General features: G+C 50.9%; 1 protein-coding gene across 6 annotated transcripts in view; it reads left to right on the top strand.

The window, feature by feature from the left end:
- The window catches only part of Pax5 (paired box 5), a 186597-nt gene extending 164846 nt beyond the window's left edge, over positions 1-21751 (top strand). For 5 of the 6 annotated variants that reach the window (XM_039110570.2, XM_039110568.2, XM_039110567.2 and 2 more), the window contains 2 exons: positions 9064-9150; positions 14736-21751. In XM_039110570.2, coding sequence (XP_038966498.1) covers positions 9064-9150; positions 14736-14812 — 164 coding nt within the window. In that variant the 3' untranslated portion in view covers positions 14813-21751. The remainder of the gene's footprint in view (positions 1-9063; positions 9151-14735) is intronic. The other variant, NM_001109261.1, reaches the window with a different exon arrangement.
- The last annotated feature ends 3212 nt before the right edge of the window (positions 21752-24963 follow it).

Raw genomic sequence — 24963 nt, 5'->3', positions numbered from 1 at the left:
AGAGGGAAAAGAGAAGCCTCCTGGCTGTCATTTGCTACCTTCACAGAGAGAAAACGGAGGCTTGGTATAATAATAATAATAATAATAATAATAATTATTATTATTATTATTATTATTATTTTTATCATTATCTTTTTAATGGTTACTCAGAGAAACTTTGACAGAGCCCTGTCAATATACACACACGCAGAGATATGTACACATAGGTATACACATACATACCTATATATATGTTGCTTATATTGCTGTATATTCACACAGGCATATGGGTATATGTTTATAGCCTGTCTATATGTTATATGCATATTAAACAGCATAACAATGCATAGGCTGTGTCTGTGTCATGTCCTCATTTTGATCACTGTGGTCACAGACAGTTCCGCAAAGCAACAGCCCAAGTACCTGCTGATCCTGACCCATCGCCTGTCCTGTGGTTCTACAAGACCACAGAGAGGAGCTAAGGAGCCCTTAGCCCCTTTCAGATCTTTTCCTCCTTCCTCCTTCTCCTCCTCTTCCTTCTCCTTCTTCTCCTTCTCCTCCTTCTCTACCTCCTCCTCCTCTTCCTCCTCCTTTCCCCTTCTTCCTCCTCTTCTTCCTCCTCCTCCTCCTCCTTCTCCTTCACAAAGATTTTTCTCTCTCCCAGCCCAGTTTGACTCCTTCAGAAACAGAAGTTGACTGGGAAGTCACTTTGAAAGACTTTCCATATGTTAATTGCAGCCGGCCAAGGTCTGGAGCAGAGGTGGGAGCCGACCATCTGCAGACAGGTCGGCCCCCAGCGAGCTCGCAAATTCCCGTCATCTGGCAGGTGTCGTTTTGGGTTAATTAAGAGCTATGTGGAGCCTGTTTGCCTGTCACTTGTGAGGATTTTGGGAAACTTTGACTTTCTTGCCATCTCCAGGTTCTGAGTGAAGGAGAAAATGATGTTGGAACCCCAGGCTTCCAGGGCGAGACCATTTCATCACCGTCCCCTCTAAACTTAATTGTAGCGAGGGTTTCACTGCCTTTCTTTTGTATTTGGAAGACTGGGATGGTTGGGGGAACCCACATCTATCCTAATGTTTTGGTGTAGTTTGGTTGCTTTGTTTGTTGTTTGGTTTTGGTTTGTTGCTTGTTTGCTTGCCTGGCAGCACTAGGCACTGCACATGCCAATGGGGTCCTCTACCCAGGGGCTGCTGGTGGCCAGCAGGGGCCCTTCAGTGATCAGAGCCCCAGGCAGGGCTAACCTGGGACCTAGGGAGCATGTGATAGCCACACAGACTGGTCCTTGGCGTTCTATGTAGGGCGATGCTAACATTCCAGGACTGACAGACCTGAGCTTGGGTAGCATGGTTCGTGCATTTGTCCAACGAAAGCATTAGCACATTTACGTTTGTTCATCACGTGTAAACGTTACATCCAAAGGGGAAGTGTGTTCATCAAGTCAGTTATTAACATTGGTTCATGATATGTGTACTAGAGAACTTAAAACGTACTGGTGTTAACAACTTAACTTAAAAAAGCAAGAATGGTAAGGTATTAGCAGGCTAGAGGGATAGAGAGATGGACAAACCTGAGAAAGCTCTGATAAAAAAAAGAGGATGGCCAATGCTGTGTCCTCTGAAATTCTATGGACTGCAGTGCTAGGGAGGTCTGCAGTGGGCGGGTCTTCAGTGAGTGGCCTGCGGTGGGTGGGTCTGAGGTGGGCGGGTCTGCGGTGGGTGGGTCCGTGATGGACGCCCACCCTTCTCCCCTGCCTAGCTTTTCCTCTACCAGCCATCAGCTGAAGCATGAAACCCAGTCCTACCCCTCAGACTCGGGTCTGAAACTCGGGTTTTTGGTTGGACCATGGTTGGTCGGTTTGGATTTTTGAGACCGTGTTTCTCTGTGTAGCCCTGGCTGTCCTGGAACTCACTCAGTAGGCCTGACTGGCCTTGAACTCACAGAGATTCACCTGCCTCTGCAGCCCATGCATTTGGGATTAGAGAGGTGTGTGCTACCACCCACCAATTTTCCCTTCTTTTAAAAAAGGTTTTGTTTTTATTTATGTGTGTGTCTGTGTATCTGTATATGTGTATGCCACCGGTGTGTGGGTACCCTGAGAGACTAAGTCACCGAATCTGTCAGAGATACGGGCAATTATGAAGAGCTGGATGTGGGTGCTGAACTGAACTCTGGTGCTCTGGAAGAACAAGTACTCAGCGGCAGAGCTGTCCTTCCAGTCCCCTGGAGGCCATTTTCTATCTTCTTCTGTATGGTTGGCAGCTCTAGGCAAGAGCATGCTGGATCATACCCAGTGCGTGGCCTGGGGCTGTCTGAAGGGATTCAGCCTTCCACTTTCTGACCTGTTGAATCCCACCCTGGGTCACCGATGGCCATGCCTCCCTGTCTTTGCTCACTCAGTGATGCTGTGGCCAACCATTCCTTTCCTTTAACACTAGAACTAAAAGCAAGAGATCATGAGACCCTTGTTGGCCACCCTGTAGAAAACTCTGCTGTTCTCCTTCAGTTTTGCAATGTTTCCAGGCTTCCCTCCCATGCTGGCCTGGGGCTCTATGATCTACACTGCATGTCCTTTGACAACATGGTTTCATTGCAACTCTACTGTCCATACAAGCATGGCACCCTCTGACCCCATGTCTGGGGAAAATACCAAGTCAGCCTTGTCTTAGCATGTTTTCTGTTACTGTAACAAAATACCTGGGGCTGGGTACTTTGTAAGGAAGAGACGTTTCTCTTGGCCCACTGTGCTGGAGGCTGGAAAGTGTAAGGGCAGAGCAGTGGCATCGAGCCAGGACGGAATAATGTGGGGAGAGTCAGAGGGCAAGCACAGGAGTGGCAAGCAAGAACACGTGGGGTTTCCTTCCACAGCTTACCATCTATGACCTCATCAACTCATAGTCACATGACATCCAAAATTCTCCATCAATTTAGGAGAAGGCATCCATACGCAAACTACAGCAGTGAGTGGCAAGCTTTAAGAATGATTGGATGGACAGGGGGAGTTTCCCTACTTACACAGTACCTTAAAACTGAAGCTAGGATTCCCACCCCTCAAGTATTCACACACATATTCACACACACAGCTCTCACATACATGCACACATGCATATTTACATATGCACACACATACACAAGCACGTACATATGCACATACACAGCTCTCTCACATTCATCCACACATGCATGCCCTCATGTGCACACATATGTGCATACACATATACACACAGCTTTCATATATACACACATATGCATGCTTACATGCACATACACATACACACATACACGCACATAAATGCACACACAGCTCTCTGACATACATGCACACATGCACACTCACATGTACACACACATACACACAAACATACACACACATGCACTCTCACATACACACATGCATGCTTACATGTGCACACACATTTACACACATGCACACACTCACACACACATGCACACGTGTGTTCAAACACACACACTCTACTCATACACATTCCACGTGGGCATGTGTACCATCAAGTCCCTCCATTCAGGTCCTTTCATTTTCTCACGCAGGGCTCCTCAGCTCTCTCTGCTTTCACCCCTACACCCAGATCTTTCCTCTGCAGACTAAGAACTCCATGAAAGCTGTGAAATCCTTTTGGAGCCTGTCCCCCACTTGTTAACGGGTTCTTTTCCATTTCTTTCCCTCCCCACCTTCCCCAGTCTCTCCATGTTGGGAGAAGGAGCATTGTCCTTCCAGGAACACAACTTCTCTCTGGTCCTGGGATGCAGGTGCCTGCCTTAGTGTGTTTTCTGTTGCTATAGCCAGATGCCACAGACTGTACTTTATAGAGTGAGGATTGATTCAGCTCACAGCTCCGAGGACTCGGAAGTTCAGTCAGGCAGCTATACCTGATGAAGCTCTTCTTGCTAATGGGAACCCTGCTGACTCCTGAGGTGGTTCAGGACCTCACAAGACCACAGGACATAGTTCAGGTCTCTCTGCTACTAAATTAACACCAGTTCCATGGTGTTAATGCCCCTCCCCCATGCCTGCAGGTACCTTTAGTTACTTCCCGAAAGACCCACCTCCAAACAGAGTAGTCTGATCCAGCTTCCACCCGCTTTTTGTTGTCGTTGTTTGGTTGGTTGGTTGGTTTTGTTTTGTTTTTGTTTTTTTCTGGGACAGGGTTTCTCTCTTTAGCCCTGGCTGTCCTGGAACTCTCTCTCTGTAGACCAGGCTGGCCTTGAGCTCACAGAGATCTTCCTGCCTCTGCCTCCCTCCTGAGTGTTAGGATCAAAGATTTGCACCACCACACCCAGCTACTCCCACCCTCATAGTAGAATGAACATGACTGCCAGCCTGCCTTTTTCTGTGGGGAAGTTCAAACTGTAAACAATGATTTATTGAGTCCATATCAAAGATGGGGAGACTGCTCAGACAGGTTCAGTCACTTGCCCAAGGCCACACAGCCTTTGAGAAGCAGTGCTGCTGGTTGATCAAGCTCTCAACTGGCCTCAGGTTGTCCCTTGTGCTCCCATGGCATCAAGAGGGGCCCTGCTTGTATGCTAACTACAGGCCCTCATCTACAGTTTCCTCCAGGGGCCACTCCACTAACCAGAAAGGTCAGTGGTTTGCCACTGGTTTACTGTTGGAGAGTTCTTGGATATTTCTATGCATTGAACTCTAGGCAGAACCCATACCTACCTTGAAGGAGGGTCGGTATGCTCTGTGCCTCTTGGAGGGAGGTCCTACTGAGTGGCAGGTCCTACTGAGTATCAGGTATCTGAGTCAGTTATCTGGACACAAGTTGATGACCTTCCTTCTGGGGTCATACAGAATCCTTCTTGTTAATAAGAAATAAAATCTAGGATTTAAGGGGTTCCTTTGAAAGGTATCCAGATTATGAATTAGAAAGAGACAAGGAGCCTCAAGGTGGGGCAGAGTCTTTTGTGCTGGGTGAACTCACAAGGAAAGGTGCTTTATTGTGCGACCTTTGACCTCGGTCCTGTTGGCTTTACCTCTGGAAGCCCCAGCAAAAGCTAGAACCAGGCACTTAGGTTTCCTGCACTCTGAAAGCTGGCTCTAGAGGAGGATTTTGTACCTGTGGATGATCAGTTCTCTCTGCTGAGGCAGCAGCCCACTGGAAGGTCTCCCCGGCGCCCCATCCCACCTCTACCTGCAGCCTTGCCTGGATCCTAGTGCCAACTACGAACCCTTCAGTCCCGACCCTTATACACCCCACCCTGTAGCACACTGAATGGCCTCAAGCCCCAGCCCCAGCTTTCGGCTGGACCCAGAGTCCCTGTCTCCCTTGTTAGAGATCTAACCAGCCTTAGGACTGGTCTCAGAGGCCCCTCAGTGGACCCAAAAGGTTCCCAAGTCTCGAGCTAAGCATACCTTGCTTTTCCAAGCTGCCATTTTAGGTTCCAACAGAAAATAAGGTGCTCCTCGGTGTGAGGATGGTGGTCAGCAGGCTGGAGCCCCAGGCCTAGCCCAGAGGAAAGGCATCCCCCACAGCTGGGACTGAGGATCTAGAGCAGTGGTGCTCAACCTGTAGGTCTCAACCCCACAGGGGTCACATACCAGAGACTTACACTGTGTTTCAAAATTACAGTTATGAAGTAGCAACGAAATAATCTTATGGTTGAGGTCACCACAACCCGGAACGTATGAAAAGGTTGCAGAGATAGTAAGGTAGAAAAGCACTGGGCATTTGGTCTGCTCTGCCTTCCGACAAATGAAGAAACGGCCCGTGATGGAAAAACAGTGTTTTTAGACACAGGGCCGGGAGATAGGAACTTGGCCTTGGAGTTCTGTTCTGGCCCAAGAGAGAACATTTCACAACTGAAATGCACTTTACTAATCTTGTGAGCATTCCAGGGTGGCTGGGAGGTTCAGTTTGATTCTGGATGCCTAGGAGGACTTAAGGACTGGTGGAGGAGCTCGTCACTGTGGCTGGCATGTCCTGGCTTTCTTTGAACCTCTACAAGCACCACATGAACTCTACAATTGCCCGAGCCTCACAGAGAAGGAAACTGAGGCACAGAGGAATTGAGTGACCTATCAAGGTTTCCAGAACTTTGAAGAGGCAGGCTCGGGATTTGAACCCATGAAGCCTGGCCCCACACCATTGCCCCTTTGCTAATTGATTGAGGATTGTGGCATCCTTTGTCAGTCTGCTGTCCCTGAACCAGCTTTGTTACTGTGTGGAACTGATCTGTAGAAAGCTTCCTTGGTAGTGAGATCTCTAGTGGCTTTTCTACTCAGGGCAGTGTTAGCTTACTACATAGCACTCGAGATAGTCGGGTACCCTTGCAGAGTCCCCAGCCGGTGGCTGGACAGCCTCTGGGTCAGCCTCAAGTCCCTGAGATGGCCAGGATCCCTATCTAAGAGTACACTACTCTAAAGGACACAGCACAGGACAAGGACTCTGGTACCCACCTCCCCATGACTCTGAGGCACCAGGTGGGGGTCCAGGTATGCATTTCCTCCTGGGCCCAGGATGTTGTGTTACACAACGAATCAGAAATTAATTTAAATCTTAGCCCACAGAAGATTCCACAGCATATCCCGGACTGTGGGAGCTAACAGTGGTGGCCATTATCCAAGCAAGAGGTCCACTCGGTAACATGTCCCTGGCTGACCTACAGGTCTCATTCATTCGTTCACTCACTCACTTACTCACTCACTCAACAATTAGTCATCCATGCATGCTTAGAGGGCTGGCAAGCCTGGCACTGAAGCTTGGGACAGAGACATAAACAGACAAAACTCTCCCCAAGGAGTTTTCAGCCCCGTGGAAGAGACAGATAATTAAGAAGATGAGCATGACGAACAAGACAGGTTGGAAAGTGATAAGCTCCGAGGAATAAACCGTGGCAGGACAGGAAGATGAGCTGGTCAGGAAGGGGAGCCTCCCAGGGAGGGCCTCTCCTGGATGGAGCCCAGGAACAGGGGTAGGAGAGAGCCTCGGGGACTCTGTGCTGCAGGGAAGCCAAACAGGGTGTTTGCTGGGAGAGCAGGTAGGACCTACAGGAACAGACACTCCGTGCTGTGGGGACTCCACCCACACAAGGCCAATGGGACACTAGAGGATGATGCAGGACACTCCTTGCCAAAGGAGAGGCAGGAAAGGGTGCCTTCTGGAAGCCTCGCAGGTGGAAGGTCGTGATGGTGCTGGCTGGGGCTCTCCTTCCAGTCTCTAGAATCTGGAGGATTTGGAAGCCGCCTGTGAGGCTTCACAGACCTCCAGGAGTCTATGCCAACTCACTTCAGCCAAAGACGTGCCCTGTTGGGGATGAAGCTCAGAGAGGCTTCCTGGAAGAGGTGGCCTGGCAGGAGGCGCAATGGTGCTAATCAGAGATAAGGCAGGCATGGCGCCCTCAGGATGTGCCTCTGGTGCAGAGAGCCTTAGCAAGAGTGCTCTCCTCCCAACCTGCTTCTCAAGGAGGAGGAGGAGGAGGAGGAGGAGAAGGAAGAGGAGGAAGAGGGAAGGAAGGAGGAGGAGGAGAAGGAGGAAGAGGAGGAGGAGGAGGAAGAGAGAAGGGAGGAGGAAGAGGAGAAGGAGGAAGAGGAGAAGGAGGATGAGGAGGAGGAAGAGGGAAGGGAGGAGGAGGAGGAAGAGGGAAGGGAGGAGGAGGAGGAGGAGGGAGGGGGAAGAGGAAGAAGAGGAGAAGGAGGAAGAGAAGGAGGAGGGAGGGGGAGGAGGAGGAGGAAGAGGAGGAGAAGAAGGAGGAGGAGGGAGGGGGAGGAGGGGGAGGGGCGGAGGAAGCTCTGTAGCACTGATGGATCTGCCTGGGCCCAGTTGTGCGGCCCAGCCCTGTCACCACTCTCTCCCTCTGTATGCTGGAACCTGGCACCCTGACCGCTGAGGCATAAAAAACAGAGAATTGGAAGGCTCAGCCTGTCAGGCAGGGAGTGGCCCCCAGAGAGGCCTGAGCAGGAGAGTGTGTGTGTGTGTGTGTGTGTGTGTATGTGTGTGTGTGTGTGTGTGTGTGTGTGTGTGTGTGTGTGTGTGTGTTGTGCGTGCTCTGCCTGTGCTTGCCTATGAGGTGGGAGGAGAAACAGTCTCTTCCAAAGCCTCTTGCCCTTTGGCCTTTGTACGCTCCCTTTAGGGGGATCATGGAGTCATGCTTGGCCGCAGGTAGTCCCTCAAGATCATGTAACTCCTGTCACCTCCAGCAGGGTAGGGCCTTACCTGGGGGCTTAAGGAAACCATCCAGTGTTCTAGCTTCCTGTGCCCTGCTCCAAAGCCTCTGCTAGCTAGACATACCAGGCTCTTGGGCACTCAGTGTGGAGGACAGAGAACCCAGTCTGCCCTCTGGGCCCCAGCTATAGGAAGAAGGGAGAAGGAAATGGGCAGAGTCTGCTGCTACCAGCATGCAGGGACGAGACTTGAAGCTGGCCTTGCTGGCAGAAGACTCCCTTGGTTCAAACCCAGAGAATAGCCAGGGGCAAGGGCTCAGCTCTACAGGCTGTGGATCTGAGTGAACTGTCCTCTGGCTGACCCTACCCTCCCTTCACCCATGTGCATCTGCCTGAGTGTGCCCACCACCATAAACACCTACCTCCTCCCCAGTGCCTACAAGACCCCCACCCCACTTCCTCTATTATTTCCTAAGCATTTAGCCTGTCCCTTGATGTCAGCAGACATGTGGGGTGACCCTTGTCTCATGCCCCTGTCCAGTCAGCTATCCTTGGCACGGTCACTCTGAATTCACAGCACAGAGGGTCCACAGTAGAGATGAAGTCATGAGGAATGGAACTAACCCACTAGGGTCCCTTAGGAGCCTCTGCCAGTGCCAACAGCCCAGCAGACTAGAGTTGCTGTACCCAGTGCCGGTGTACCCAGTGAAACCCCACCCTGCACACGATGGCTCCGTGGCTTTCATTCCCATTGATGCCAAGGGCTTTGGGGTGACATAGACAGCTCACTGGCTGAGAGGATAGCTCTGACATGCTGTCCTTGGTTACCAAAAGCACCCAAAACTGACAGAAGAGGCAGGAGTCATCAACAGCCAGCAGTTAAACTGACTTGAACCCACAGCCTTTTCTGAACCTTACTTAACATTTGTCTTCTGTTTCTCTCTGCCCACCTCCTGCAGGGAGCGAATTTTCTGGGAGTCCCTACAGCCACCCTCAATATTCCTCCTACAATGATTCATGGAGGTTCCCCAACCCAGGGCTGCTCGGTGAGTACTAACCTGTGGGGTCCCAACTTGGGGGGTCCCTGGGTCCATGGCTATCTCACTCAGCCTCCTCGCTGGGCTACAGTCCCTTCTGAGGTCTGGTCATATCTTTCCCCATGCATGTGGAATATAGGTCCTGTTATTGTGGTCTTAGTATGATTAATACCACTGCAGCTCATGGAGGTGGGAATGCAAGGGAGAAAAGAAGGTAGGAAAAGTGCTTGCCCATGAGTAACTCATATTTCTTAAGAACCATTAAGTAGAGTGACAATTCCCTAAGTAAGAGGCACTGAAAAGACAAACTTGCATTGATGGGTGCTGGCTGCTGAGAAAACTGTCTTGCTAAGGGCTCTGAGGCCCAGTGATTGATTAATGATGTCTGCCTTGGGCATCATCGGTGCCAGCTCCATTAGGAACCAGCTGCTCTGTGGCTTGCCAAGGCATACTGTGTAGGGCTCAGCTGGTGGCCTAACCTCTATCCAAGACTCAAATTGGCAGAACGTCCGGGGCCATAGCCAACCTAGTCTGTGAATATCATCAGTATATTTTCTCACACACACACACACACACACACACACACACACACACACCCCTGGATTCAGATGTCACTTAGCATGTGGCACCAGCCAATCAGCTTGCAGGTTACAATACTGACCTCAGCCCTACAGTCAGCCAAGGATGTTCTACTTGGACCAGTGAAAGGAAAGTGGAGGAATCTCTGAGACAGCTCTGGCCTGTCTGCCCACATGAACCAGGCCTCCTCCAGTGAGAACCCGCTAATTCCTGAGTCCTTAATTATTCTAAGACCAAGAACCACAGACTTTGTCAGAAAAGCAATAACCCGAAGTCTTCACATTCAAGTTGCCAAACCTTGATTCCTTCCCCAATCTGGTTTGAATAAGAGAGACACATGGTGAGGATGCCACATCTCTCTTCCTAGCACCAGAGCCACGCATGGGATATACTCTTGGTACCCTGGGCTAGCCCAAGCATTGTGGTGCGTCACACCCAACTGTAGATGTAATAGGAACACTGCCCATTGGTGTCCCATGTCCCTGTGTGAGAGAGAGTACCAGCCTGCCTTACAGAAAACACCAAGTGCCTTAGCTCTGGTTTCCCAGGGGACTTAAGCCTGTGGGTTGGTGTCTCTCTTTTGATTGGTCAAAATCATTGAGCAAAGGTGCCCCTCACATGGACTCTGAGTTGGCCTAGCTGTCCATCTCAGTCAGGAAGACATGAGAGTGACAATGTCTCCCTGCAGATGTAGCAGAGAGGCCAAACTTTGAGGCTCAAATGTAGGAGTCCCTCCTGGAAATCTCCTGCCCACTGAGCCCCGATCCTAGTACCACAGGGAGACCCACATGGAATGTGGCTCAAAGTTGATCTTGAATCTGTGGGAATGGCTCTGTTTGAAGCACACTGACCTAGGGCTTCTACACATTACTTCATGGCCCAGGGTGCAGAAATCCAGCCGGCGGGTAGCACAAAGCCCTCCCAAGAGGATTCACCATGTATGCTTTCACAAGGCATGCCAGAGATTAGCAGTGACACTCACTTCTGGGGACTTAAGGGACACTGCAGTGATGACAAAAACCAAACATAGGAGCTGGGGTGATTGTGGAACACGCATGGATGAGGGACTTTGAACCTGGCTAAGAAGTTTGGAACAGATCTCAGGACAGTGACTAGCCCAAAGGGAAGGGGCAGGAATCTGAGGCTTCTCTGTCGACTGAGTAAAAGCCAGTTTACAGCTCATAAGGTCGAGCTTCACCCAGTGAGCTCACAGGCTGGGGTGAGGAAGCATAAATCAGGCGTACCTGTGCTAAGTCCTGAGGGCTTTCAGGAGGACTAGAGAAAGGGTCGGGAGGCCAACTCAGAACTCTGATTATTTAAGTGAGCATTACTCACTGTAATAGGCACTGAGGAAATGCCTCACATGGGCCGTCTCATTCTATCCCTTCAGAAGCCCTATCGGAGCCACCCTAGTACCTCTGAGAGACAGAGAAGTGAGGGCAGATTCATTCACCTCAGGTCACACACGAGCAAGTGTCACACAAGGTCACTTTGACCCCCAGAGACTATATCCTTAGGCTGTATGTGATAGGGTTCGCTGGAGCTCCCACACTAATTCAGTCCCAATAGCTACAGCTGGGAGGGGACCTTGTGCCTCTGTGGAATCAGGTGACAGCCCTCCCCAGCACTCAAGCCTTGTGTGCGATGAGGTCAGCCAGCCGGTTTTGAAAACGGGGTTAATGACTTATAACTGCAAACAGCAGACTCCACCCTGGCTAGTTTGAGCCGAAACATATTTAGTGAAGGGCATCAGGGGTTTCCAGAATCCTCAGGCAGACTCGCTAGATGGACACAGGATACAGAGCCAGGAGCACATCCATCCGCGCCGCAGGCTGCTCAGCTGTGAGCATCGCCATTGCTGGCCGCTGGCCCCCACCAATGATGCCATGATACGGGGCTTTCCCTCGGTGCTTCAGAGCATCGGAGGATGTCCCCTCAGCCACGGAGGTCTCTGACACCTGTTCCCACCGGATGGCGTCCCAATTCTTTAAGTTGCATCCTTCCCAACCGATGTCCAGTGCAAGAGAGTCTAATGGGCAGCTCCTGGATAAAACACCTGAGCCCTAGAAGCAAGGGAATCTGGGAAAATAGTTCACACGACACAGGAAAAGCGCTAGCATAAGAGGAGTATTAATCATGTAGGGCAGCTCCAAACGTGAGAAATACTCGAGTCTGTAACCTGGATCCATCGGGCCATCTGCCAGCCTGTACCTCGGTTGGTTCAGGGGTAAAAGGAGGGTGGTTACCATGGTAGCCTCCCACACCTGCACTGTACATGAAGCTCTTGAGGCCCAGGCTCTGAATCCTTAGGGATCCTGCTTGCACTTTGGTGAAGACACATGACTCACCTGGCCTCAGCGTTGCAAATAGCTCCAGTCTGCTACCATCCTGCCGGCCCTGCCACAGACTTCGCAGTGGTTTGGGCAAACAAATCCCACAGGTTCAGATGACAAAAACCCAGGTCTGATGATCTCTCTGATTTGGGGTGGAGGAGGCCAGGAACGTGGTGGGTGACCTGTCCTGTGTGTCCTTAGGTTCCAGCAAGCCCCTGGAGACACTTGTCCACAGTGCACTCACTCCTCCCATTCAGACATAGCCTTGCACTGGCCCCCGGAGACCGCTGCTTTCCCAGCTCCTTTACCAACACAGTCAGTCAACACTGGCAGTGCCATCCTCAGCACCCCATCCTGTAGGGTCCCCCAGGCTGGTGAGGGGGCGGCAGAGGCAGGCAGAGCTGGCAGGGCTGGCAACAGAAAAGCCAGCCTCGGTCAATTAGGATTAGAATAGGGGCTCCTGTGGCCTCTGTGAAGGGATTAGAGAGGGAACCAGTCCTGAGCCAGCCTGGAATGACTGTGTCAAGAGGTAAATTGATGATAATGTGAATTAGAGAGGAAAAATGACAGAAGGAAGGACAAGTTTATTCTAGACGAAGGTCTAATGGGCATGGAAGACAGAGTGCTTGGCGAGGTGATGTTTTCATTTTCTGTGGTAAATCAAACCCTCAGCCAAGGCCGCCACCCAGGCTGGCTAAGCCCTGAGGGATGACGGTGAATGGAGCTATAAGGAGGTTGGAAATCTCGCTGTGGGAGGCCTCAGGAGTCTTTTCAAAACTCCACTTCCTGCCCCTTGTGGACCCTTTGTGAGAGCAGCTCCTGTGGTTTTCATATGCTTGTGCAATCCCCAGACCTATAGGGAATAAACCTGTAGGGAGTGGTCCCATGCTATCCCTGCCTGAGTCAGGGGCAGGAGTGGATCAGCCAGGGAGCCCGAGAGTAGAAGAGTCTCGATGCTAGCATGTCCCCATACCCCACTGCGTATTAGACATGGGATTGGCCAAGCATTCTCATCCACAAAAGGAGGAACAATAATAGTTCCTACCCGATAAGAGTTAGTGCACGTAAGTCCTTAGATGACTGTTTCCACAGTGACTCCCTCACGTTTGCCTCCCTTTTAAAAACAAGAACAACTGAGTCTTGGGAAGTAAAGTCACTTGCCTTTCACCAAGGCATGGTTGGGCCTGTGAAGAAAACCCCCACGACTCAGCCCCTAGTTAGGGTATATGAGAGAACGGTCATGGCTGGTCTGGATTTGAGTGATACTTCAGAACAAATCCAAGCTGACTCCTCTGGGGATTAAGCTCACTAGGCCCCTCCCCAACAAGACGGCTGACAGGACCCCTACTTCAGTCTGCCACACTGAGCCTGTCCCTCCAGCATTGACCTTGAACTGTGCTGAGGTAGATGAACCCCTCACCAAGGGCATACATCCTGGGCTCAGGGCCAGCTCCGGCACTGCGGGGCTTTGTGACCTGAAGAGGTCTTTATTTCGCTGAACACCCTCCTCACTGTGAAAGATTTGAAGCTCTAACCTCTGTGGTTCTGAGAATTCAGTCACCGCCACCACCCCAATTCCCTGGGGAAGAGTTCTAGTACAGATGGAGCTTCTGGTGGCTACTGCAGATGTGCTCCCAAAACGCAGATATAGTCCAGGGGCATGAGAGGAACCCAGGACCACTCTGCCCTGAGGTTACAGGAAGAGCCCATATCTCTTACGCGGCCACCACTGTTCCGTGCCAGTGCCCCAGCCCAGAACAATCCTGTTCTCTGTCAGTGGTCACCAGAGCTTTACTGAAAGTCCGGCTTCCCAGAGCACAGATTCCTTTAAATTTTTTTTTCTAAGACAGGGAGGGTCTCATTTTGTAGGCTGACCTCTTGGCAGTCTCTCCCAAGCCCCGGATCATACATGTGAGCCAACACGCCTGTGTTACTTCCCCTTAGCTGGAAACAGAGCCTAGCCTGCCTATTTAGGATGCTCTGTCCTAGGATGGGGAAAGGAACTAAGGAGAGAGGCTTTGCCTGTGAAGGAAAGTGAGCTCATAGGAGAGGGTTCCCAGAAGAGGAAGGCAGGGCCCTGGGACTGGAAGGAAGCCTAGACAGTACAGGGGGTGTGAGCGTAGGCCAGGAACTCCAGGAAGGAGTCCTCAGTCTGATAAATGGGGTCACTGGCCCTGACCCTTACATTTGAATGAAACAACCCCCACATAAGGATGATGGTGTCAGGCATAAACTTTGGACGTAGTGTGGAGTGTGGCTGGAGTAACTGTCTGTGGCCAGTGAGCCCAGCGGGGCTGGCCAAGGCTTGACCACAGAGTACTTATCAATCAGACAGAAACCTAAATGCTCTTGTAGGTAAGTCCTTGGATGGTTTTCACAAGACCAGATAGGGAATGCTTCGGGCTTTGTGGTCCGTAGGGGCAGCCATTCAGTTCTCCTCACTGACAAGGAAGCAGACAGAAGCCTCGCAGAAGGAAGGGGAGGCCGTGTAGCAGCCAGTACAGAGTCCTGTCATTAGTCTGCATGCTGCTCTAGGTGGGCCTCATCAGACTTTGGGGGAAAGACCAGGATAGGGGTCTGAGAGAGAGTAGTCAGTGCCTGAGAGGACAGAGGTGACAGAGGTGGGGACACTGGTGGACAGGGGACCCCAGGTCTGACCTCAGTTCTCTCTGTCTCTTCTAGGCTCCCCATACTATTACAGCGCCGCAGCCCGAGGAGCCGCCCCACCGGCCGCAGCCACCGCCTACGACCGCCACTGACCCTCAGAGCCATGTGGGCGCCAAGCACTTGCAACACATATCATTGAGGGAGACAGTCTCCCAACCCCCAAGGCAGACAGAGGGGCCCAACGCCGCCGCCTCCCACCCCCACTCCACACTCCTTTGAAGTCCTCCCCTTTGTCCTGCCTGGGACCCAGGTAGGGCCATTGGACCTCTCCATCCTTGTCATTTCAAGAGTCGCTTGATGAGCTTCTGCAGGTGGCAACAGGGTCTCCGCTGTACTGAAGACCACCGTGGCCAAGCCCAGCTTGCCAGTCCCTCTGACTGTCTGACCATCTCTGTGTTTCAGCCCAGCAGGCCTGGAAAGGAGAGTTAGCTTTTACTGCTTCACGGCACCCATGTAAATACCTTCCTGCTTCTCTGTGGGCCTGAGGCCCTGACAGAGCAGATTAGCCAACCCTCAGTGCATCCCAGGACATCTTCCACATGTGCACAGGCGTCCCTGTCCTGGTGCCCTGTCAGTTATCTCAAAGCCGTCTTTGAAACTGACAGTGCCTACTACCTTGAGGACACCTGACCTCTAGCTCACTCCACTTCTCTGCTGTCCAGAAGGCTCACTGGTGGTCATGGTACAAGTTTCCTTTGAAGTTTCCCTCCAAGAGGAATACGCTCCAAGGAGATGCCCTGGCTCCTTGTCTCCATTTCCACAGAGCCACCACAGGGTCAAGAACTCCAAGAGAACTGTCTGGGACATTCTTCAGCTGCCGTTCTAAAGTAAGAGGTTACCCATATGCCGAGTGTGGCTCTGAATGGCTGTCTGGATCAAAAGATCATGTGACCCCGGGGGCCAGGAGTAGGGCTGAGGCTGATCCTCCTGGCCCCCAGAACCACCAAACTGAATGTGTTTCCTGAGGCATGTCCAGGCTTAGGTCACTTTGGACATCAGACATGGACACTTCATCCAACAGCGGTTCTTTGCGACCCCAACTACTGGATTCTCGGCAAGCCTATGCCAGCCACAGAGACAGTGTCTAACAGAAAGGACTTATTCCTGCATTGAGGACCAGCACATCCTGCAGGCAGCAGCTAGGACCTGAGCTTCCTCTCCCACAGCCCTGCCCACCTTTGGGGAACACAGTGTGTGGCTGGGTGTGGAGGTGCTGGGGAAGGTGGCCCAGGTACCTGACTCATACCAGGCAGGTCAATCTGCTGCTACAGGGGGTCAAGATGGAACTCTCTGTGGGAAAGACAGACAGAGGAATATGTGGGAGACAGAGGAATATGGGGAGGGACAGGACGAGCAATGAGGAACTGGTGAGTGACTTGGGGGTGGGTTTGAGTCAGGGGTGCCCGGTGACACAATTTCTTTATCTGGACCCTCTATTCTCTGCACAGTCCCTCTTGCCAACTCTGAATAGCAGAGAAGAACCCCCCCCACCCCCCGCCCTGGTCTTCTCAACTGAGGCTGAATTATGTTAATCATGGAGAAGTTGACCATTTCATATGACAGTGTCCCCTGTAGCTGTGCTGTGGGGCCACAGACCCTTTACCTCTCTGAGGTTCTGCTGGGCTGATAGCAGGCTTAGTTCATGATTTTTCCTTCCTCCCTACCTCCCAGGGAGCAGTGGTAGTGACTGTCACCTAGGTCAGCCTTCACTTTTGAACAAGATTGTGGGGCCTTGCTAATGTTCCAGTCAAGTGTAAAACAAGAGTGGGAAACAAAAAGACATAGTTTAGTCCCTGAGGGAAACTGAGGCCCTGCTTATGGTGGCCCAGAACCAGACAGGGAGAGCACACAGACCTCCTCCCTGTGTATTTTGTGCCTCAATAACCCCAACAGGGGAGTAGGACAAAAGAAATAGTGGAGGCTCCAAGCAGTGACTGACTGCTGAAGTAAGGTTTGGGACTTGGGCCCCTGACTTCTGATGATCTCTGTCGCCTCTCTCTTCCCATTTTCTGTACCTGGGAGAGGATGTGGCAGTAAAGACAACAGGAGGTACTACTTGACCCAGAACTCCAGATTAGGCCTCCAAACCAGTACAATGGCCAAGGTCCCCCCTCACCAGGTCAGAGGCAAGGCACATAGGAACTCAAAGCAGGCTGGGTACTTGGGGAACTAAAGGAATGCAGCTAGAGAGCCTCAAGCCACCTCCAGGAGCTGAGTGATCTGCTTCCAGCCTCCTGTTACCTGAGGAGGAAGAAGGCTCCATCCTCATTCCTCTTTCCCTGTCCCCAGCCATGGCTCTGCTAGAGCAATGCTCTCTCTGGGCTTCTTGCAGTTTCTCAGAAAGAGGGCAGCGTCCCTGAACCAGCTCTCAGTTCCGCACACCTTCCTCAGCAAAGCCCACCCTGCCCCACAGTGGCTCCCTCCCCAGCCCCTAGAAGGAGCTCCATCCTCCCCTCTCACCTGAGGTGCTGCTGGTCCTCAGATTGGAGACTATTTATCAGACAACCCCATGGTTCCTGGGATGCAGGTAAAAGCACAAGAGCACAGAGACGCACGGCTGCCCACGCACGCACGCACACACTGCTCTTGCCAGCCCTTGAGATGCAGGGGCGCGTGGGCGGTCTTGGGCTTGCACTCTCACGCCATAGATGCACAATGCCAGGGAACAGAGTGGGGGGTGGGGGTGGGGGTGGGGGCTTTAGCAGCTCTGTGGCCTGGGCATTCCTCCACGGGCCTTCACTCCTGTCGTCCCGTTTGAACTTTGTGAAAAAAAAAAAAGATAATTTTCATACTATTTGTCTAGCTCCAGCCTGAGAACTTGTGTTATATAGCAAACTCACCAACCCTTTGCTAAGGCACCTTCTCAGAGATCGAGCCTTCATAACCGACACATAACTAACTGTATAGTGCTTTGTAATTGCTCCACCCTCCCATGGGGCAAAGACCCTGACACTTGGAGCTCACTGTGAAGACGCAGATGAAGTGAGTTCTCAGATCTCTGAGTCACAGTCTTTGCCCACAAGGTTGAGCACCCCTCACAGAGCATATGGCTTGAAGACCCTCACTGCTCGCTCCCCCAGAAATTCCCAGACCTACCACACAAGGAAAACAGAGCCCAGAAACTGGACCAGTAACAGGAAGGGTCTGGGGACCGGTGGCCTTGCTGGTCCCATTGACACGGAAACTTACAGTCTTGACGCAAATTCACGTAATACTTAGTGTTTGTGGAGCCTTTCCCTGCTGTAACCTGAAGCTCCCAGGACAGTGTGTCCAAGCCTGTGCCATAGTCCCTGGCAGAGCCTAGACATGAACCTGCTCTCGCTCTCAGAGGGTAAGGCAGCAGTTCCATGAGCCACCCCCTCTTCTCTTGTCTCTGCCCTTTTAACCTTGGAGTAAGCCGTGACAAGGTGCAGGAGAGCCTGGGCTAGAATCTGAGGCCAGCCGGCTGATTCAAAGCCACACTCCGGGCAGGGTACACGGCAGCAGGGTACGGTGTGGCTTCAGGCATCTAGAGTGTGATTGGCCCATGGTCTGTCACCTCAACAGTGAAAACCTTTAAAACACTCTGATGGCCAAAAGGAAAGGCCGTCTGTAGGCCGACTCCGCCCATCACAGTCCTGTCAGGGCCTCCGTTCCTCTTCACACTCTTTCATGAACACTGGAGAAGATGGCTGGGAGGCGAGGGCTGTGTGAGCTGTTTGGACTTTGGAGGTGGCAGTGGGTGAAAACAAGAGATGTGGCGGGCCTGAAGGGAGCTGTTGGCTTTCTATGCTAGAGCCCCAGATGTGGCCACAGGGCATCGAAGGGTGAAATCCCTTTATGAGGAGTCAGGCTCCAGGGTGGCTTTGGCAGCCTTAGCTCTTTGTAGGTGACATTTCAGCTAGAGTTTAACTCCAAGTCGTGGGGAGCAAATCTTAAAAACAAACCAAGCACTCCCAAACGAACACTAGGAACAAGTGACGTCTGACACACAGTCTCTCAGGAGTCCCCTGCACAGGCCTGGCTAGGGCAGGTTGACCCCATTGGTCTCCGAGTTAGACCAGCTCCGTGGTGGTCCTGGCCTTGTCACCATCTCTGAGTCCGCCTCGGATGGTTTCCAAGCACATGCTGGTGCACCTGGGTAAATTTATTCTTTTAGTGCTCTAGCCTCTGAGAGGTCCAAGGCACATGCATTTCTTAAAAGGAAACAAAATACATGATTGGAGACTTGGACAGTCAGGCCACGACTCCTCCCCTGCAGTCTGCCCTACCTCCCAGTGGCCCCTTCAGCCCCTTGGCCCTCGCTGTCCCTGGACCTCAAGATCCCTTTTTGCATATGCATGAGGGAGCCACGGAGTTGTTCCCCACCTCCCTGCTGTCAGCTCCGACTGTTCGTGCAGTCCCAAGGGCCAGCTGCAGAGCACATAGTGAGTCCCTCGCATAGGTGCTTCCTGTCACATCTCCATCCTCTGTGGAGTGAGCTGCACGCTGGGAGCAGCAGGTACCCATCTTTCTCTCTGTCTTTGGTAATTCCTCAGCACCAAGGCCCAGTTCCTGGACACGTCCAGGGCTGACAGAGAACTCATATCTGATCACTGCCATTCCCAGGTTTCCAGCCAGAGTTCCTCCTAGTACAGCAGATGACGGTGAGCACAGCGGCCTGGTGATGATACATCTAGAGTCTTCTGCCCACACCCTAGACTCCTGACCAGCACCAGGCTGCTGTTTTTGTTCTCACTGTGGGAGGATGTTATGGTGTCTTGGTGGCATCCTGATGGATCCAGTTCAGTCTGGACAGCTTTGGGCACGGAGCAGAGAGGGGAGAAAAGGAGACACCATAAAGGATGAGGGACTTGGCAGCTTTGTGCTTCTCGCTGACTCTAAGGCCTGACTTCAGGAGCCCAACCTGAAGTCTCACCTGCCCCACCTGGGCTCACTCACCTGCTAAGGCAGCTGTACACAGGCGTTGAGTCCTCCCCAAGCCACCATGCAGATGGCACACCCCCCACCTTCTCCAAAAGCACCACTAAGAACATGTCGTGATAGGTTTTTGACTTATAAATGGTGCACTTCCCTTAGAGTGGAACAGAAAGGGAACAGGTTTGATGACCCCCTCGTTTGCAAGCACGAATACATTTTAATGAAACTATTTTATTGTATTTGAGGAAAATGGAGAGTTGAACATTCCAACCAATCAATAGCCAATTAATTGCTATAAACATAAAAAGAAAATAAATCCCAAGTCTATTTTAAGCATCTTGCAAGACTCAGAGCCTCAGAGTCAGGCCTTCCTCTCCATGCCATGTGTACAGGGGCATGAAGAGGGGAGTACACACACACAGACACACACACACACACACACACATACACAATCCTACACTCACACACAGTCCCATACATCCACACTCTCACACATATCCACATACTGTTATACTCATATACAGTCACACACACATGCACACACACACATACACACTCTTACAGCCACAAACACACTTATACACAGTTACACACACTAATACACAGTCACACACTCACACACATATATACACAGTCACACACTCACACACACTAATACACACAATCACACACGCTTACACACTAAGAGTCACACACTTCCCCCAACCATCACATAAGCTCACACACACACTCCTACACTCACAGTCCCACACATCCACACTTTCACACACATCTATACACTGTTATACTCACATGCAGTCACACATATATCACACACACACATATATATATATACACACACACTCTTACAGTCACACAATCACACACTTATCACTTAGACACAGTCACATACTCACACACTTATACAAACAATTACATATGCTTACACACTTATACACACTCTTACACACTCACAATCACACGCCAACAGTCACATAAGCTCGCATACTTAAACACACGCTCACACACTCTGATACTAGGACATGAAACTCAGAAGAACCTCTGAGTCTGCCAATGGCAGGTCCTGCGGGTTTCCCTTGCCTTTAGTCCCTGAAGGTGAGCAGACCCAGCAGCAGCCTGTCCTGGGGCTCAGAAAGGGACAGAGCTGGCTCCCAGCCCCGAGCCACCAGCGCAGTGTGGATCGTTAGCAACGAGGGCCTGATGTTGCCAGCATGTTTCTTCTCTGCCTGGCTACAGAGTCACCCCCACGGTGGTCAGGGGGTGGAATTTTGACCAGAGTGTGGCCCTGGCTCCTGCTGGACAATGCTGCCCTGGTTTGTCACCCTCTAGTGGCCTTCAGACATTGAGTATTTGTAGAAATTCAGATTACATTCCAGTGGAACTCCGCCAGGAAGACGTGGGGTTTGCGCTTCATACTTTTCAATGGTTAACCTTGTCCTAGGGACGGACCTTTCCAGCATCAAAGAAATACATATCTACTGATCTACCGTATCCACCAAAGTTTGTGATGCCTGCATAGACGCTTGTTAAAAAAAATAATAAAAAATACAACAAAAATAAATAAAACCACACAATTGAATTGCCTTTGAAAGTGGGAGACGTTCTGTCTCCAACAGATGGGAGACAAAAAGCTTCTTCAGAGTACGTATGTTTTGTATTCCTTTTCTAGTAGGACTGACTTGAAATATTGGTGGCTTTTTTTTTTCTTAGTGAAGTGTGTTGCTTTTGTGCGTGATAATATTTGAATGTAATTACAGCAGTGCCAATTTGCCAAAGATGTTGGACTATTTTTCTTTCGTTGGGAGAAGGGAAGGGGGCTGAGGGCGGGATGTGGGAGGAACCGGGTTGGGATCCTGGTCTAATTTTTTTTAACTTTTTTTTTCCTGTCAAATCTGGGATTTGTGGGTTTATTTTAAGTTAAATGGTTGACTGCAACACCTTTATTTTAAATTTAGCTGAAGAAACATGCAATAAGCCTGGTGTAGTTTCAATATCTGTGTCCTTTCATGAGTGACTGTTCCTTGTGAAGAATTGATTTTATGTAACCTTTATGTGAGATAATTATTTGTAAATATTTGCCATAATTTTATTGGTTCCTAAAAATAAAAGTAATTTTTTTAAGTTCAGAAAAAGGATTAGATCTTATTTGTTTTTGCTAATTTATACATGGTCTTTGATAACCTTGACTAAGCTACCCGGGGTGGTGGACAACTTGATGGCTCTTGGCTAAACTGTGGTCAGAAACGAATTTAGACATCCATTTATAGAACTGCGCGTGTGACAGACGGGGCCCCTGACTCTGAGGGGACTTCAACCCAGTTATCTGGGTGAGTAATGGCTGATACTCCCCAACACACAGACATACACACGCATATATACACACACTCATACACACTCACACACACTCACACAGACATACACACACTCACACACACTCATACACTCACATACACATTCACACATATATACACACTCATACAGACATAAATATACTCATACACACACACACTATGTCACTCAGCATGGGAACCATCACTAAACTTTTAAAAATGTATTTCTTCACTTTACATCCCAATATCAGGCCCCTCTCCTCCCAGTACCTCCTCATACAGATCCTTGCCCCCACTCCCTGTTCCCAATCTCCTCTGGGGATTACCCCACCTTAGCACATCGAGTCACTGTAGGACTAGATGCATCCACACTCTGACGGAGACCAGCCCAGGCAGCCCAGGTAGGGGAAATGGGGTCCACAGGCAGGCAGCAGATTCAGGGACAGCCCCCACTCCAGTTGCTGGGGGACCCCCTCCCCGAAGACCGAACAGCACATCTGCTACGTATGTGCAGGGGGCATAGGTCCAGCCCGTGCTTGTTCCTTAGTTGGTGGCTCAGTCTCTGGGAGTCCCCGAGGGTACAGGTTAGTTGACTCTGTCGGTTTTCCTGTGGAATCCCTGAACCCCTCAGTTCTTCCCCCAACTCTTCTACAAGGCTCCTGGGGCTCCATCTAATGTTTGTCTGTGGGTGTCTGTATCAGTCTGAGTCAGCTGCTAGGTGGAGCCTCTCATAGGACAGTTGTGTTAGGCTCCTGTCTGCAAGCATAACCGAGTGTCACTAACAGCGTATGAGATTGGTTTGTGCCCATGAGACAGGTCTCGAGTTGGGCCAGTCATTGGTTGACCATTCCTTCAGTCTCTGCTCTATTTTTGTCCCCAAATCTTGTAGGCAGGACACATTTTGAGCCAAAGGTTTTGCGGGTGGGTTGCTGTCCTTAACCCTCCACTGGGAGCCCTGTCTGGCTACAGGAAGTGGCCACTTCAAGCTCCATATCCCCCACTGCTAGAAGCCTCAGCTAGAGTCCCCTCCATAGCCACCCTGGAGTCTCCCCCCATCCAAGATCTCTGGTACATCCTAGAGATGCCCCTCTGCCCCTTGAGAAGGCTCTTCAACTTCTGCAATTCAGAAATAATCAAGTCCACCCACACTGTTGCATTTCATTTATTCATTCATTCATTCATTCAGCAATTGACTGAACATCTATTCTGTCCCCATTACATCAAGAACCTGGCTCACGTCAGACTCATAACTGAGCAGCTCGGGAGCACTGAGGTTACACAGGTAAGTCACCGAGTGAGTGGCACGTACCTGTGCCTTGCTTTTGACCTAAATCCAAGCTGTGCTGACTCAAACCTAAAGTTCAGAAGCCACTCACACTAGAACACCTTGCTCCTCCTCTCCAGAACGTATCTGTCTGCCCTGAGCTCAGTGACCTGACTCCATGGCCCTGAGCAGAAGTCCCTGTCCCTGAGCCTTTAGAACTGAGCGGCTGGGCTGCAAGGAAGTCAGACGTGGCTTTTTTCCCCCAATCATCGGGCAGGGCAGCTGTAGACCTGAGCCATGCCCCTGCCGGGCTATGTCAGTCTGCAAGGGCGGGCAGGGACCGCTGTGCCCCTTGGCACAGTGTGTGCAACTCAGTAATTGCCAGAGATGGAGTGGGCGAGTGACCACGTGGGGGCTGTGGACTGCGACTCATTCATATTTAATAAAGCCGGCTGCAGGGCCTCCATTCATTTTTGCAATGGATGATGACGATGAAGATGGTTCCTCAGGGAGGGACAGGGGGAGGGAGCATGGAAGAGCCGGGATCGTCTTCCTTCCCAAGGCTCTGCCTTAGAGCACAAACTCTAGAGAGAGGCTCCTGTATTTTTGGATAGGTGACACAGGTGGGAGTCACCAAGGCTCATGCTTCTGTTTTCCTGGGGACTGAAGACTTGCTCCTGCTGTCTGTCTCAGAAATAGGGCAGTGGTGTCCGTGACAGCTGGGGCAGGTGTGGCTCCATGTGACAGATGAATGGAGGTGAGGGACAAAGGCTCTAGGAGAGGGTGACTACAGCTTGAATTGGAAATGTCTCCCAGTAGCTCGTGGACCCATTTCCCACAGGTTTTTAATGTTTGGTTCCGGGGTGATGCGCTGTTCTGTGTAGTTTAGGAGGCAGAGTCCAGCTGGGCGGAATGGGTAGGTCTTTGGAAGCACATTATTGCTGGCCATTTCACCTTGGCCCTTCCCTACCCTGAACCACCATGTGGACTGACTGGTACAACCAGGAGGTCCTGCCCAAGCACACGGAGCCAAACAAAATGTGCTGACCCCTCTGAAACTGTGAGCCAATATAAGTCCTTTTGTAAATAAGCGCTTTCTGGTAGGCATTTTGTCACAGCAATGAAGATGATGATGACGACGACGACGACGACGACGATAATCATCATCATCATCATCATCATCATCATCATCATCAGTTAGGTTAGAAGTGCCAACTCAGTCAGCCCACAGTGGCCTTCTCCACTTGACAGCAACCACAGATGGGTAAGAGATGGCAGGGCCCAAAGTGCAGGGTGAAGTCTCAAGTCCATTTTTCCTCAGACTCATTCCAAGCCTGGCCCTGGTAAGGGCTGCAAACAGGAATGCCCAAAGTGAGCAATGAAGCCCATATCTGACCAGACACAGTCTCCTAAAAGGTTTGACAGGAGCCATTTTGCTGGCTTTCAGTGGTCTTCATTTCTTCACCTGTCCAATGGGTGTGCACGTGGTCACATTTACCTCAGTGTTGTGAGGGGTAAGTGTTGTGTAGTGTATGTTTTTCTAAGTGATGAATGTGGCGGCATTTTCTAAGATGTCTTCTTTGTTGTAAAGAAGTCACAGCGCTTTCTGTACAAGCATTAGGAGCCCGAGTTCAGATCCTCAGGAACTCATGGGAAAGCCAGGCATGATGGTGTGAGCCTATAACCCCAGTGCTGGGGGAGGGAAGAACAGACACAGGGACTTGCTAGCTAGCCAGCATAGGCTGAGCTC

The sequence above is a fragment of the Rattus norvegicus genome, chromosome 5 (assembly GCF_036323735.1).
Source record: "Rattus norvegicus strain BN/NHsdMcwi chromosome 5, GRCr8, whole genome shotgun sequence".
NCBI lineage: Eukaryota > Metazoa > Chordata > Mammalia > Rodentia > Muridae > Rattus > Rattus norvegicus.
Note: the sequence above shows the minus strand (reverse complement) of the source record. Positions and strands in the feature narration are given on the sequence as shown.